Source organism: Vipera ursinii (genome assembly GCF_947247035.1).
Source record: "Vipera ursinii genome assembly, chromosome: 2".
In the NCBI taxonomy this organism is placed as follows: Eukaryota; Metazoa; Chordata; class Lepidosauria; order Squamata; family Viperidae; genus Vipera; species Vipera ursinii.
In genome coordinates, this window is record NC_139513.1 from 81,381,674 (window position 1) to 81,396,180 (window position 14,507).

Genomic DNA, 14,507 nt, shown 5'->3' on the forward strand with positions numbered 1-14,507 from the left:
TAAGAGTTGATACCAACCTGATGGCATGAAATCAATGTTAACATTACAGCTGGAATAACAGCCAATTGTTGAGTACATCTACCGCTTACAGCAGACATGTCAAACACAAGGCCCGGGGGCCGGATCTGGCCCGCGAAGTGGTTTCATGTGGCCCGCGAAGCCATCCTGGAAACAGTGAGGGAATGGCCCCCACTGCCTTGGCCCTGGCCCAGAGACCCTCCTTCTGCCAGAGACCCTCAGATCTGTCCCACTCCTGCCCAGGCCCCCATAGGCACCCTTGATGCGAACGATGTAGAGCTGGCCACGCCCACCCAGTAGGCCACACGCACCCTAGCCACGCCCACCCAGTAGGCCACGCCCACCCAGGCCATACCCACCCGGCCCCCTGAGGGCAACCGCAATGCTGATGCGGCCCTCAATGAAATTGAGTTTGACACCCCTGGCTTACAGTATTCCATAATTCAGTAAAAAAAACACCACCAAAATCAACTCTTGCTAAAGGGGAAATGATCTTAAATCAATCCAATAAGCAATGATTATTAGCATACTAGTAGCATTTAAACAATTTATATGTCTGCCCATCTTATAGTAATGACTATGACTTGGTGGGGAGGATGAAAACGAAAAAAGACAAGTATGCTCTGAGTTTTACGGCTCAGAAACGTAGGCATAATCGATTCCTCCTTTCTCGTATAAATTTACTCAGAAGCAAGGTTCGCTTTACTCAAGGGGTCTTCTAGATAGCAGCTGAGTTACAAATAATACCTGCAGAGTAGGCGGTGCTTTGAAGCCGAGCTGGGATTAATCTTGAAATACGATGCTGTACTTAACGAGTATCCTAACGATCTACCTCGCCTAGAGTGCTGAAAAATGCACCGGCCATTTTCTCTTAGTGTCCATTGCGACTCTTCCCCTCCCTAAGACTCGCTTACATCTTAGTCTGCAACTGAGTGATAGTTAGTGTAAGTCGCCTCCGCTTTGCTCACGCTAGCAGTTAAGTCAGCCCGCGCTTGGAGGTCAGGTTTGGGGACAAGCCCAGGGGAAGCACTTCCGGTTCAACCGTTCAAAAGGAAGCGGTCCCATCTAATAGGGCATTTAAAAAAACAACAACACTCTTATCCGCCCCCTACAACCATTGGTTAAGGACCTAGACCAGGGGTAGGCAACCTCGGCTCTTTTATGACTCGTGGACTTCAACTCCCAGAATTCCTGAGCCAGCATAGCTGGCTCAGGAATTCTGGGAGTTGAAGTCCACGAGTCATAAAAGAGCCGAGGTTGCCTACCCCTGACCTAGACTATGGAAGGGTACTTCCGGAGTGCAGAGCGTCTACTTCCGGGCCCGCTTTTTTTTTTCCTTTCAACTTTAAGCACAATAAAATGGCGACGTCTTTGGGATCCAACACGTATAATCGGCAGAACTGGGAGGATGCGGTAAAAAAAATAAAATGTCGTCCTTTAGGTTTCGGTGCCCGGCTTTGATAGGAGGGAGAAGGTGGCTTTTGAATCGGGCGGTCTGTTGACATCGTCCCGCTTCGTGGCCGAAGAGGCTTCGATTCCGTTTGCTCTAGGAAGAGATGTTGAGAAGCGTGCCCAGGCCGGGGGCTGCTGCCTGCTCTGAGCTTTTCCTGTGGCAGGATAGAGAAGCCGAGATCTTTGGAGTCTGGCTAGCTTCCTTCCCGGGGTCACACGGAGGGACCGTTGCGGCCACGTACCTTGATCAGCTTTCCTGGAGGAATGAAGCGCGTGGCTTCCTTTCTCTTAATTTAGGCAAGCTTAGAGCATTTAGTTTGTGATCCTGTAGGAATTCAACCATGTGTGGAGTTGGAAGAGTTGTGTCATTTTCTTTCTTCTTTTTTTTAAATCTACAGCCCTGTTGGTGTACCATAGGGTAGGGATGAGGTGTGCTATTATCTTGGGTCTTGGAATAATAATTGTACTTTTTTTCCTGTAGGATTTCCCTATTTTGTGCCAGACCTGTCTTGGAGAAAACCCCTATATCCGAATGGTATGTTGTTTGTGACAGAATGATATTGAACACACAGTAAAGATAAAAGGAAAACATTAATTTAGCTGGATGCATAGTCAAGATTAAAGCAAACGTTTCATTTGATAGTTCTACATGTTTAGTAAGGCAAAAGATCTGTATACTCACCATGTGTGAATACCCTTTTTGAGTACATTAAGGTATTTATTTGTCTATATATGTATCCTTTGGGGTACATTAAAAGATAGCTCTAACTTTGAAGAGGATGGCATGCTGGAATTTCTTGGAGATCAAGAAATAGATTTCTGATAGGACTATGATATCTGAACTCTTTTGGAAGATGAAGAGTGAAGATTTCTTGCATGTTATTTTGATTTTAGTAATGATTGGAGACTGATATGCATTGTCTTCTTCCAACTGATAGATGTAAGTCATGTACAAAATACATATGAGCTTCTTGGATAGTGATGAAAAAGCAAATCTTGATTTTTGAAATACATTGTCTTGGGATAATTATCTGCTGTAAAATGTTTTTTTCCTTCCTATATTTTAGACCAAAGAAAAATATGGAAAAGAATGCAAGGTACGCTTTCCTTTGGAAACAAGAACTTATGTAATTGTAAAGAATGGCACACAAGAAGTAGCTTGGGGTTCTGTGAATTGTGGTAATTTCGCTGTTCCTTAGGAAATTGTATAAACCTGGCCATTATCTTAAATTAACATTATTTGCTTTAATTTAGAATATTACAGAACTCTGAATATATTGGATTAACTTGGATGTGTAAATCCAAATTATTAGTGTCATTATCTAAACATAAATTAGCTGTTTTTCTTTAAACCTAAGTATCTTAGTTGTAAAGGTAAACATTTAAATCACAAGGGTACTTTAGACAGTGGAATATGTATGTGATAAAAAACCAGAGCAACATACCCAGAATCTCTCAACTTTTGAATAATACATTCTGTTTAAGAAAAGTGGTACAATCTTTAATGCTTACCTCTTATTTTTTATTTCAACAAGACTGAATCTCTCAAAACAGATCTTTCAGGCCACAGTATAGCACATAAATAATGGAAAATTAGATATATCTGTGTATGCCTAAATTGAGATACTGACTTAATGTAGGAATTTATTTGGCTGTTAAGTGTGTCAGCCAGCTAAACTTGTATAGAATACAGGCACAATAGAAATATTTTAAATAAATGCATTAAAGTGGATTTTGGTTAGGATTAATGTAATAATTGTTTCAGATCTGTGCCAGGCCGTTCACAGTTTTTCGTTGGTGCCCTGGTGTTCGTATGCGTTTTAAGAAGACTGAAGTGTGCCAAACGTGCAGCAAGCTGAAGAATGTTTGTCAGACTTGCCTTCTTGACTTGGAATATGGTTTGTAGTTATCATTTTACATTAAATCAATGAGTACAAAATTAACACATTATTATTTCAGTACACAATGAGCTCCTGTTACTGGGAGATCAGAGTCTGCATATCTGAAGTTCTGTATCAGCTTTGAGAAATGAGTCTTTCTTGAAATGGCAGATGTTGCTGATAGTGCTTAATAGTGAAAATAAAGAAGGGTTTGTCATATAAATTACTAGGTCAAAAAGTCAATCCATGTTCCACTGTTTTGATTAAATCAATATTGGAAGCTCTGTGAAATCAGAAAAGATAGTTTTAATGTTTTTCTCCCTGCTTCATCCCACTAATAAATGGTGGAGAGTCCGGATTAGGTTGAATATTTTTAGGGACATCTGTGTGAGTAGTAATAGTAGATCAGTTAAATCAATTCTGTTTTAAAGCTTGACCATTCTTTTTATGGTTATTATATCTTAAAACATTTCTGTCTTAACACTGTAGATATTTAATTTAATTTAATTTAATTTAATAATATTTGTATACCGCCCTTCTCCCTGAGGACTCAGGGCGGTTCACAGGGCAGAATAAAATACTAAATACAAACATTAAAAAGAGATTAAATGATTGCCCAAGTTAAAACAATTAGAATAAAATTCTAAAACACCAAGTTAAAATTAAGACACCAAAAATAAAAAAATAAAAAAAATTTATGTGTGTTTCAGAATGATGTACAGGTAGTCCTCAACTTACGACCACAAGTCCCAAATTTATCTTGCTGAGAAATTTTTTAAGTGACTTTTGCCCCTTACCGACTTTTGCCACATTTGTTAAGTGAAACATTGCTGTTGTTAAATTAGTAACAGGTTAAGTGAATCTGGTGTCCCCATTGACTTTGCTTGTCAGAAGGTTGCAAAAGATAGGAGACACTGCAATCATAAATGTGAGTCAGTTGTCAAGCATGCGAATGTAAATCACATGACCATGGGGATGCTGCAACAGTCATAAGTGTGAAAAATGGTTATAAGTAATTTTTTTCAGTGCTGTTATAACTTCGAACAGTCAGTAAACAAACTTTTGCAAGTCAAGGACTACCTGTACTATACCCATGTTTTAACATCTTTTTTATCTTTGAACCTGAAGTGCTGCACGGCCCCCATACGATATTACATAGCTGAACACGAGTTAAAAGAGAATTGGAATATAGTTATATGGAATAAAATCTCAAAAGTCTCAGAGGGGAGAAATAATTTTGCAAAAAAATGGATGAAGGAAATGGATGACTGTTATCCAAGTATAGATACTCCACATTTAACAATGCTAATTGGGACCTAAAACTCCATTGTTAAGTAACCCAGTTGTAAGTTGAAATATTATGTGACTGTGCTACTTAGTGACAGCAGTCCCAGCTGCTTTTGTTAAATGAGGACTAATCTTAAGTGAGGGTTTCATATGTGTGCAACTTCCAATTTTCTGCCAAATTCCCCATGCTTGGGAAGCCAGCAGGGGAAGTCTCAAATTGCAATCCTGTAACCATAGACTCTGTGACGGCTGTTAATATGAGGTCCAGTTGTAACTATGCTCATTCAGCATCATAAGTTTGGTTGCTGAATGAGTGAGCATTAAATGAAGACCACTTATAATGCTAAAAATGTAGATTTTTTACAGGACCTGAGATTTGAGTGACATGGATATTTGTGGTACAATAAAATCAAAGTTCATGTGGATTTTAGAAATAATTATGTTAGATAGGCCATATTAATAATACGGGATAGATACAAATCCAGGTTGTGTCTGAAAACACCTTTGTGGCTCTCAGCACACAAAAAAAAATAGTTGAGAAATAAAAGGCAAACAAAAATGGCTATATTATAAATTAGAATTTTATTTAGGGGAATACAAAATAAAATGAAGGAAACAATTGGTGGCAGATGGTCCTAGTTGCCAGCTGTTCTCTTATTTACATTTATCAGAAGGATTTAAAGATAAAAGAGTTCATGGTATTGAACATTGTGGGACTGATTTTGAAATAGAATTTTGTACTAACAGTGAACATGCAATTGCTGAAATCTATAAACTTAGTGAAATTTGAAATAGAAAAAGAATGAGAGAATATATAATAAAGTGGACTAAAAATATGACTATACGCTACAGATTAGACAGGATTTATGGTGTCTGATTATTACATAGGCTAGATTTAGAGAATGAAGAGCGTCATGATGTAACTTTAGTGAAAGAGATAAATTTATTATTTGGAAAAATATCTTTTGTTTTCGCTTTGTATCAATTGTCTGTTTTGTTCTTCAATATTAGGTTTACCTATTCAGGTTCGTGATGCTGGACTCTCACTTAAAGATGATATGCCCAAGTCGGATGTTAATAAAGAATATTACACCCAAAATATGGAAAGAGAGGTGAAGAAATGTTATTTTTTTGTGGTGTAAATTAAATGAGCCCAATATTTGGACATGAAATTTCTTGGTATTACTATATACCCTTCGAACCATGAGATGAGTGGCCTGAAGACCTGGCTCTTCGAGCTCTCTGGCCCAGGCTGAGGATTAATTTATTTTAATTGGGGTTTTATTTGTACAGGGATAAATTAAATCTTTTTTAAACTTGGTTTTTAACTTTTGTATTTTTGGTTTTTAATTCCCTGTAAACCGCCCTGAGTCCTCCGGGAAAGGGCGGTATATAAATGTAATAAAATAAAATAAATAAATATAAATTTAATGAAAAAAATAACCACCCCTATCTGTCTGCTTTTCTAGATCATGAATTCTGATGGCACTCGACCTGTTGGTGCTCTTGGAAAGGCAACGTCTACCAGTGACATGCTGCTAAAATTGGCTCGGACCACCCCTTACTATAAGCGCAACCGCCCTCATATTTGTTCATTCTGGGTGAAAGGAGAATGTAAAAGGGGAGAAGAGTGTCCTTACAGGTATAACTAAGAGTGGAAGTTTATTAATTTTATAATTTTAAGTTGCCTGGCAAGTGGGTGGCAAAATTGGATGGATGGATGGATGGATATGGAAGGAAAGGGCTCAAAAGTTCAGGCAGTTACTCCCCAAATAATGCATATGCATCAACAAACCAAGACATATCAAAATTAAAGCATTGTTTATTGGATTTCTATTCTCTTATTCATTTAGCACTTCGAGGAAACGTTCCTTTTTTATTTTTCACTCACAACAATCTATTGCAAAAGTGACTGTCGGCTAAGGGTCTGGTAGAATCTGGGTTTCCTTGCTCCGGTGGCAACAACATAATCATTCCACTTGGTCTCTGCTATTACTGTTGAGACAGTAGTTATAATTCTTAGATAATACTTACTAAGACATTGATTCTGATGATTGAGAAACTCGTAAAATTGCAGCAATGGTGCTTTTTTAAGAATTTCCAATACTTGCAGGATCTCACCACACCTAATAATCTAGCTTCCTTTTTAAGTTCTCTGGATGTTATGTTGCCAAATTAGGGCCACGGTTTAGAAGGCTCGATGAATCAAACGAATTTAGCCACTTTTAACAACATATCATACAATATTGCTTCTGAACCTTTAGACACGAAAAACCTACAGATCCAGATGATCCTCTTGCAGATCAGAACATTAAAGATCGCTACTATGGTATAAATGATCCTGTGGCTGACAAGCTCCTCAAGCGAGCTTCTACAATGCCTCGTCTGGACCCCCCTGATGACAAGACAATTACCACACTGTATGTCGGAGGTCTGGGCGATACTATCACTGAGTCTGACCTTAGGTATGTCCCTGTTGTTGCCTCCTTTCTTGTTAGTGTTATTTATAACTGTTTACTTGAGATTGTCAAGTGGTTCTTCCAGGTTCAGTCAAAAGTGTATGGGCAGTAATAGATATCAGCATGCACAATTTGCTTCTCAAGGCTTTATTTTTAGCCTTTATGTACATTTGATAGCTATTAAATTTTTAATGGCATTCTCATGCTTGAACTGATGCAAGAAATTCTATATCCCACCCTTGATTTTTTTCCATGTAATAAACTGGCACATCTCTGAGTCATTATAAAATGTTGTTTTTTGAGAAGATGTTTCTCATTTTTCAGTGTCGTCTTGTTCACGAATAATACAAGCCAAGAGTGGCAATGAGTAGGGATGCCAAATTAAGTCTTTTTAAATAAGATAGCAGTTAAAGTTATGTCAGCATCTTACTATTCTGTTTACTAATGATTCTTGGGCAGTATTGGCAAATTATAAATTATTGTACTATATATACACATATTTATAGCAACAAGGGCTCTTACGAATTGTTTCAGATTGAAGATTTTTTTAGAATTTCAAATAGCATTCAAATATATAATTAATTGGTGAACTGTTTAGAGGCAAACTTCCTTCACTGGCTATAAAACCAGTTCAGTTTGGTGTGACGTAGGTGTGTGTGAGACCGTGTGTTACAGTGTCAGAATGTTTCCTCTTCAGGAATCACTTCTATCAGTTTGGTGAGATTCGGACAATAACAGTGGTCCAGAGGCAGCAGTGTGCATTTATCCAATTTGCTACCCGACAAGCCGCTGAAGTAGCAGCAGAAAAATCCTTCAACAAACTCATTGTGAATGGCCGCAGGCTTAATGTGAAGTGGGGCAGGTAAGTAGTCAAGGGAAAAAAAAGGGAAAGCAATATACATTTTTGTTCCACTCTTTTCTCCAGTACAGTTCTTAACTTTGAAGTTAAGTATGTCTTAATTTAACAATCGATCCTAAGTATGGCATCTTTTCCTGGATCTCAGATCTCAAGCAGCGAGGGGGAAAGAGAAGGAACGAGAAGGGACTACAGAATCTGGTCTAAAATTGGAACCAGTTCCTGGTCTGCCTGGAGGTAAGGCAAGGCAGTTGTCTTCTGCCAAAACCATCATGACAGCCTTAGCCAAGGGAAATGCAGGACGTATTTGTTTTTCTTGGTCTAACCTTCGAAGGCAATTATGTCCTCGAAAGGGACTGAAGTAGAACTTCTTGAGTTCTGTTTAATTATAAATTGAATAAAGAATTAGAACAAGTCTGTGAAGGAAGGCCTGGATTGATATTTGAAGCCTATTGTTCTAGTTCTTGGAAAGGTGTAAAGAGCTAGGGTTAGATTCGAGGGCTTTTCATACGTCAATATTTTTTATTTATTTTAGTGGTTCTGAAACTTTTCAAGAGATATTGGTTGTTTATTACAAATATGGGCTTTTCATAACAACAGGTCTGTGAAGCAGTCTGGGATGAGAGAGTGACTGTACTGCTAGAGTGCAGTGCCTTTCCATCTCCTAATCCGTGTTGGATCTCTGCTAAATAATGAAGATGTTGTGAGGTTTTGATGTTCTCTGAGATTGGATGTTTGTTTGCAGATATTCCTTTATACAACTAAATAGCATCATCACTGTCAGTGTGAGGTTTGCTGGCAGGGCAAACTACTACTTATAAACCGACAGGAAACCCCACATTGACTCACACTGATGATGCTACATAGTAGTAGAGTATCGAAACATCTGCAAGCAACCAAGATTCAGGGACTAGGAATAGTTCCACAGCTCCACCCTGAGCTTATAACTATTCTCTTCTATTGGAATGAAGACACTGTTGTGAAAACAGGTGTAAGTGATACTTTCTTGACCTAAATTGTTCAGACGTGTGGCTACTGAGGTCGCTGGAAAAAGTTTTAACAACCGAAATGTTATGCCCTGCAGCTCTTCCACCTCCTCCTGCAGCAGAAGAGGAAGCGGCTTCTGCAAACTATTTCAATCTACCTCCCAGTGGCCCTCCAGCTGTTGTAAACATTGCCCTCCCGCCGCCTCCTGGCATCGCGCCACCCCCACCCCCAGGTAATTATTACTTCTGACCCTGGAGAAACAGTTGCTTGAGTACCGTTCTTTGAACGAACGGAGGAGCATATTCCGTTGCCTGAGCATCTTCAGAAACTTGCAAAGAGTGGGGGACAGGAATGTCACTTAAAAAAAAACACCCTCCTGCTATTTCAGCAGCATTTTTTGCTTTCTTCATTTCTAGCCTTTGCGAAACAAACCCAGGGGATAAGAAAATAGTTGGGTCTAAATTATTTTTTGGCTAGAAGATTTTCAGATTGATTGTAAAAAACCAAATCCTTGGTTCAGTGTATAAATCTATACAGGTAGTTCTTGACCTACAACCATTCGTTTAGGGACCGTTCAAACGTGCGGCACTGAAAAAAGTGATTTGTGACTATTTTTCACACGACAGTTGTAGCATCCCCAGGGTCATGTGGTCAAGATTCAGATGCTTGGCAACTGGTATGTGTTTGTGACGGTTGCAGTGTCCCGGGGTCATGTGATCACCTTTTTGTCACCTGACAGGCAGAGTCAGTGGGAAAGCTGGATTCACTTTACAAACATGTTACTAACTTAAAAAGTGCAGTGATTCATTTAACTATGGCAAGGTCATAAAATGGGGCAAAACTCACTTAACAAATGTTGCGCTTAACAACAGAAATTTTGGGTTCAGTTGTGGTCGTAAGTCGAGGATTACCCATATATAATTGTCACCATAATTCTTTTTTAAAAATACATTCGCGATGCTTTGTTTTGAAAAGAATTTTGTTTTGAATTTTTGAATTATAAATCATGCAAAAACCTCCAGGCAACATGCACTTGAAATATGATAAAACTAAAAGCAAAAATGCAGCTAACTAACGGCAGCTAAATCAAAATATATTAAGGGTAAATAAAAATATTAAGGCTCAAAATCCAATTATTTCAGCACGTTCCAGAGGAGCTGTTAAGTCTCGCCTTTATTTGCAAAACATCTTGCTTTTATATTGGGAGATGAATTGTCCATAATCTTTTTTTCTTTTTATCCTGCAGGATTTGGGCCACACATGTTTCATGCAATGGGACCTCCACCTCCTTTTATGAGGGCTCCAGGCCCCATACATTATCCTTCTCAAGATCCTCAAAGAATGGGTGCACATGCAGGAAAACACAGCAATCCTTAACCCCACTGACTCCTTTCTTATTTTTCTTTGGACAAGACATTTAAATTTGTGGCATATGACATACAGTTACAATAAATCGCCCTTGTTTCTGTGCACTCGGCACAGATTTAATTTTATTGTGTTTCACAGCAACAAAAACTGATCCCCTGTATAATAACCAAAATTCTTAATTGGGGGGGGGGAGGAAAGGGTGGTTTGTGTTAAAAAAAAAAGCAGAAGAAGCATAGCTATGAACTTTTTAAAAAAAAACAAAACAAATTTTGCTAGAGTTACAAGCACCATAAATTCCATTTTGCACACCTTTGATAAGTCTTTTGGCTTATTGTTATTTTAAGTCTGCTTACTGCCAGTCAGTTAACAGTGGAATTGACCCAGGCCTGTTCAGGTCTAGGACCCACCTTCACAGCTCAGTTACTCTTATCACTGTTGAAATTAGCTCCAGATTCCTCCTTGCACCGAGCTAGACTGGCATAAAGTAGAAGGCCTCAGCAGACTCCTTTGAAGATCATGCAGATGGTGTGCCACTTTGTATCAAAGCTGTTTCTGTCATTCATGATCCTGGCTGTAATACATGCTATCAAAGTGTTGAGACGGCAGTTCTGCATGCTTGCTAATCCTCTTGTTACAGAGGAAAACGACCTGAAGTAAAAGCTCCACGGCCTTCATTTGCTACCCTAGCTTGTCTGGTTTATTCCTTAATCTAGTTCTTGATTATTGATGGTTGTTTTAGATAATGTGTTTCATTATTTACTTTGCACCATCTTTCTTTGTCCTTGGTCTGTAACGTGTCTTTAGTAAAGAAAATCGTATTTTTTACCTATTCTCAAATTTCGTTATTTTTTTAAACAAAATATTCCTAATTGGTTTTCTCAGTGATGTTTGAACCTAGCCTTTAGTTTGTTTATTTGTTAAATTAATTTTCTGCCTGTCTTGCCATGGGGTAACTATGTGACTTAATAAAAAGGAAGAAAATGAAAGGAGTGTAAACAGAAGTAAAATAGAACAATAAAAGAAGGCACACAACGAGAATTGTCATCATGCTAGCCATGATGCCGGATGGAGGCTTCGTCCCAGTGGTGGGATTCAAATATACGAACAACCGGTTCTCTGTGTGGATGCCGCTTCTGGAAGTCCATTCTGGGCCTGGACAACAAATAATTAGCTACCGGTTCTGCCGAAGTGGTGCGAACTGGCTGAACCCCACCCCTACCTCGTCTGCATGTTTCCAACCCATACGGTCCTGAGCTTTCTTTTGCCAATTGGGCCTGCAAGACTTGCTGATGTCGATCCATGGTAACCAAAAAGATGGATGGAGAACAGAGACCAAGGGGAGGGAGGTGGAGTCCACCTCCACTATGGAACTCCCCCCCCATTTGGTACCCAGGCCAACCGGCATAGCCAGGTCTTCAGGCTCTTGTGGAAGGATCGGGGAGAGGGGGAGGAATCTTACTTAAAAAAGTAAGATGTTTTGAAGGCAGGTGTTGCAGCAGAGGCTGTTCTGGCTCTTGATAGTCGGAGTTGACTAACAATCCAAAGTAGTCCCTGTTTGCCAGCAAGAGTAGGATAGGCTTGTCCTAGCTGGACAAAGCAGTTCATCAGATGGCCTGAACCTATGCCGTTAAGGGCTTTCAAGGTAATAACACTGAACTGCATTCGGAAAAACATTGGTCGACAGTGAAGTTTGCAGAGCAGAGGTGTAATAGGGGTCATCTTTCGGGGGGGCCAAGACTGCTTTCACTACCGCACTTTGCATCAGCTGAAGCTTTGGAATGGACTTCAAGGATGGCCCCTTACAGAGTGCGTTGCAGTAGTCCAGGTGAGAAATGACCACAGTTGCATAATTGCAGCTCTCCAAAATGAAGATATACTCTTCAATGTTTGCTTCATAATCCAGACTGTTGGAAAGACAGTAATAAACCTATCCCACCATGCATTTTGACTTTTAGGCCTGTTGACATAGCTGGAACCCAAACTGTAGGGTTATAATGCTCATGTTCTTACCCAGGCAATTTCAATTTCCAGACTTTATAAAGGGGATGAACATCGACAATTCAGAAATGAACTGCATAAAATATTGACATTTTCCCCCAGCCATTTTTAATAATTAAACATAGCTCAAGAACCAATATTAAAATGCTATACCTGAACTTAGGCATGCCTCATATCAGACTGCTTTTCCAGTTTTGTCTGGAAAAAGGGGGATGTCAATAAAGCGTGATAGCAGAAGTGATATTGTGACACTAGTCCTACTGTTGCGCGGACAAAAAGGAAGAAGCAATGTGATGCTGCTCTTGCTGCTTTGCTTTTTTTTTTTAAAAAAAGTCCTGCCTCCCCTCCCCCACCACTATCCCAAAACCTCCAGTAGATACTGCTGAACGTGACTTTTACATTACTTAAGAACCACAGTATTTAATATCCATGAACAACCTACAGCAATAGATTTAAGAAAGCAGAATATTAAAACCAAAGTTTATAATCTAAATATAACAGTGGTTAGGCAAGTGTGTCCAAGCATCTGCCTGGAATACAGAGCAGTATTGAATCACTGCATTTGATAACCCATCTGAATTACATAATTACGAAAAAGGTTACTCTGTTATATACTGTCGCCCTGCCTATTTAACTTCTATGCAGAGCACATCATGAGAAAGGCAGGGCTAGATGAATCAAAAGTTGGAATTAAGATTGCCAGGAGAAATATCAACAATCTAAGATATGCAGATGATACCACTCTAATGGCAGAAAGTGAAGAGGAACTAAAGAGCCTCTTGTTACAAGTAAAGAAGGAGAGTGCAAAAGTTGGGTTGAAACTAAACATTAAGAAAACCAAGATCATGGCATCTGGCCCTCTCAATTCCTGGCAAATAGATGGGGAAGAAATGGAGGTAGTGACAGATTTTATTTTCCTGGGCTCCAAGATCACCGCAGATGGGGACTGCAGCCAAGAAATTAAAAGACGCTCCTGGGGAGGAAAGCCATGGCAAATCTAGACAGCACACTAAAAAGCAGAGACATCACCCTGTCAACAAAAGTGTGTATAGTCAAGGCTATGGTCTTCCCAGTTGCAATGTATGGCTGTGAAAGTTGGACCATAACAAAGGCTGAGTGCCAAAGAATTGAGGCCTTTGAATTATGGTGCTGGAGAAGACTCCTGCAAGTCCCTTGGACTACAAGGCGATCAAACCGGTCAGTCCTAGAGGAGATCAACCCTGACTGCTCTTTAGAAGGCCAGATCCTGAAGTTGAAACTCAAATAGAGCCTTGGTGGAGCAGTGGGCTAATGCCTCCTTAAGTAACACCGGCTGCCTGCAATTAGTGCAGGTTCGCATCCCACCAGGCTCAAGGTTGACTCAGCCTTCCATCCTTCCAAGGTAGGTAAAATGAGGATCCAGATTGTTGGGGGCAATTAAGCTGACTTTGTAATAATGCCGCTTGGGGTGTGTGTGAAAGTCCTAATAAGCAGGCATATACATAGAATGAAGGCTACTGCTAAGCTTGTAAGCCGCCCTGAGTCTTCAGAGAAGGGCAGGATATAAATGGAATTAAAATAAAAAAATAAAATAAAAATAAATACTTTGGCCACCTAATGAGAAGGAAGGACTCACTGGAGAAAAGCCTAATGCTGGGAAAGGTTGAGGGCAAGAGAAGAAGGGGACAACAGAGAATGAGGTGGCTGGATGGAGTCACTGAAGCAGTAGGCGTGAGCCTAAATGGACTCCAGAAGATGGTAGAGGACAGGAAGGCCTGGAGGAAGGTTGTCCATGGGGTTGCGATGGGTCGGACACGACTTTGCAGCTAACAACAACAAAGCACCTTCGACATGTAAAGTGCCACAAGAGTCCCATGAGTGTGAGAGGTTACAATTTATTTATTTATTTATTTATTTATTTATTTATTTTATTTAATTTTTATACCGCCCTTCTCCCGAAGGACTCAGGGCGATGTACAGGGCGATACAATAAAATACAATATATAAAAAATTAAAAAATATTAAATACAATAGCCCAATTTAATAAATTACAAAATGTTAAAATACCCCTAAACCCATCAGACCAGGCCGGCTTGTTCAAATAAATATGTTTTTAGGTCACGTTGGAAGGAGCGAAGGTTGGGAGCCGTCCGGAGCTCCACCGGTAAACGGTTCCACAGGTCTGGTGCGCCCACCGAGAATGCCCTCTCCCTGGGGGCCAAC

At 39.7% G+C, this 14,507-nt stretch overlaps 1 protein-coding gene across 1 annotated transcript; it reads left to right on the forward strand.

Annotated features, from left to right (window-relative positions):
- The first annotated feature begins 1,317 nt into the window (after positions 1–1,317).
- RBM22 (RNA binding motif protein 22) lies at positions 1,318–11,252 on the forward strand. Its single transcript, XM_083356579.1, has 11 exons — positions 1,318–1,431; positions 1,952–2,005; positions 2,538–2,567; positions 3,236–3,368; positions 5,649–5,749; positions 6,107–6,279; positions 6,902–7,102; positions 7,794–7,958; positions 8,101–8,189; positions 9,037–9,171; positions 10,186–11,252. Exons 1-11 carry the CDS (start codon positions 1,378–1,380, stop codon positions 10,314–10,316), a joined length of 1,266 nt encoding a protein of 421 aa, XP_083212705.1. The 5' UTR covers positions 1,318–1,377; the 3' UTR covers positions 10,317–11,252.
- Positions 11,253–14,507: the final 3,255 nt, after the last annotated feature.

Bases quoted from the DNA above. Each gene is read 5' to 3' on its own strand.
- RBM22 (XM_083356579.1), top strand. From the start codon at position 1,378: ATGGCGACGTCTTTGGGATCCAACACGTATAATCGGCAGAACTGGGAG. The intron at 8,190-9,036 runs GTAAGGCAAGGC...TATGCCCTGCAG, and splicing joins AGTTCCTGGTCTGCCTGGAG to CTCTTCCACCTCCTCCTGCA. The intron at 9,172-10,185 runs GTAATTATTACT...TTTATCCTGCAG, and splicing joins CGCGCCACCCCCACCCCCAG to GATTTGGGCCACACATGTTT.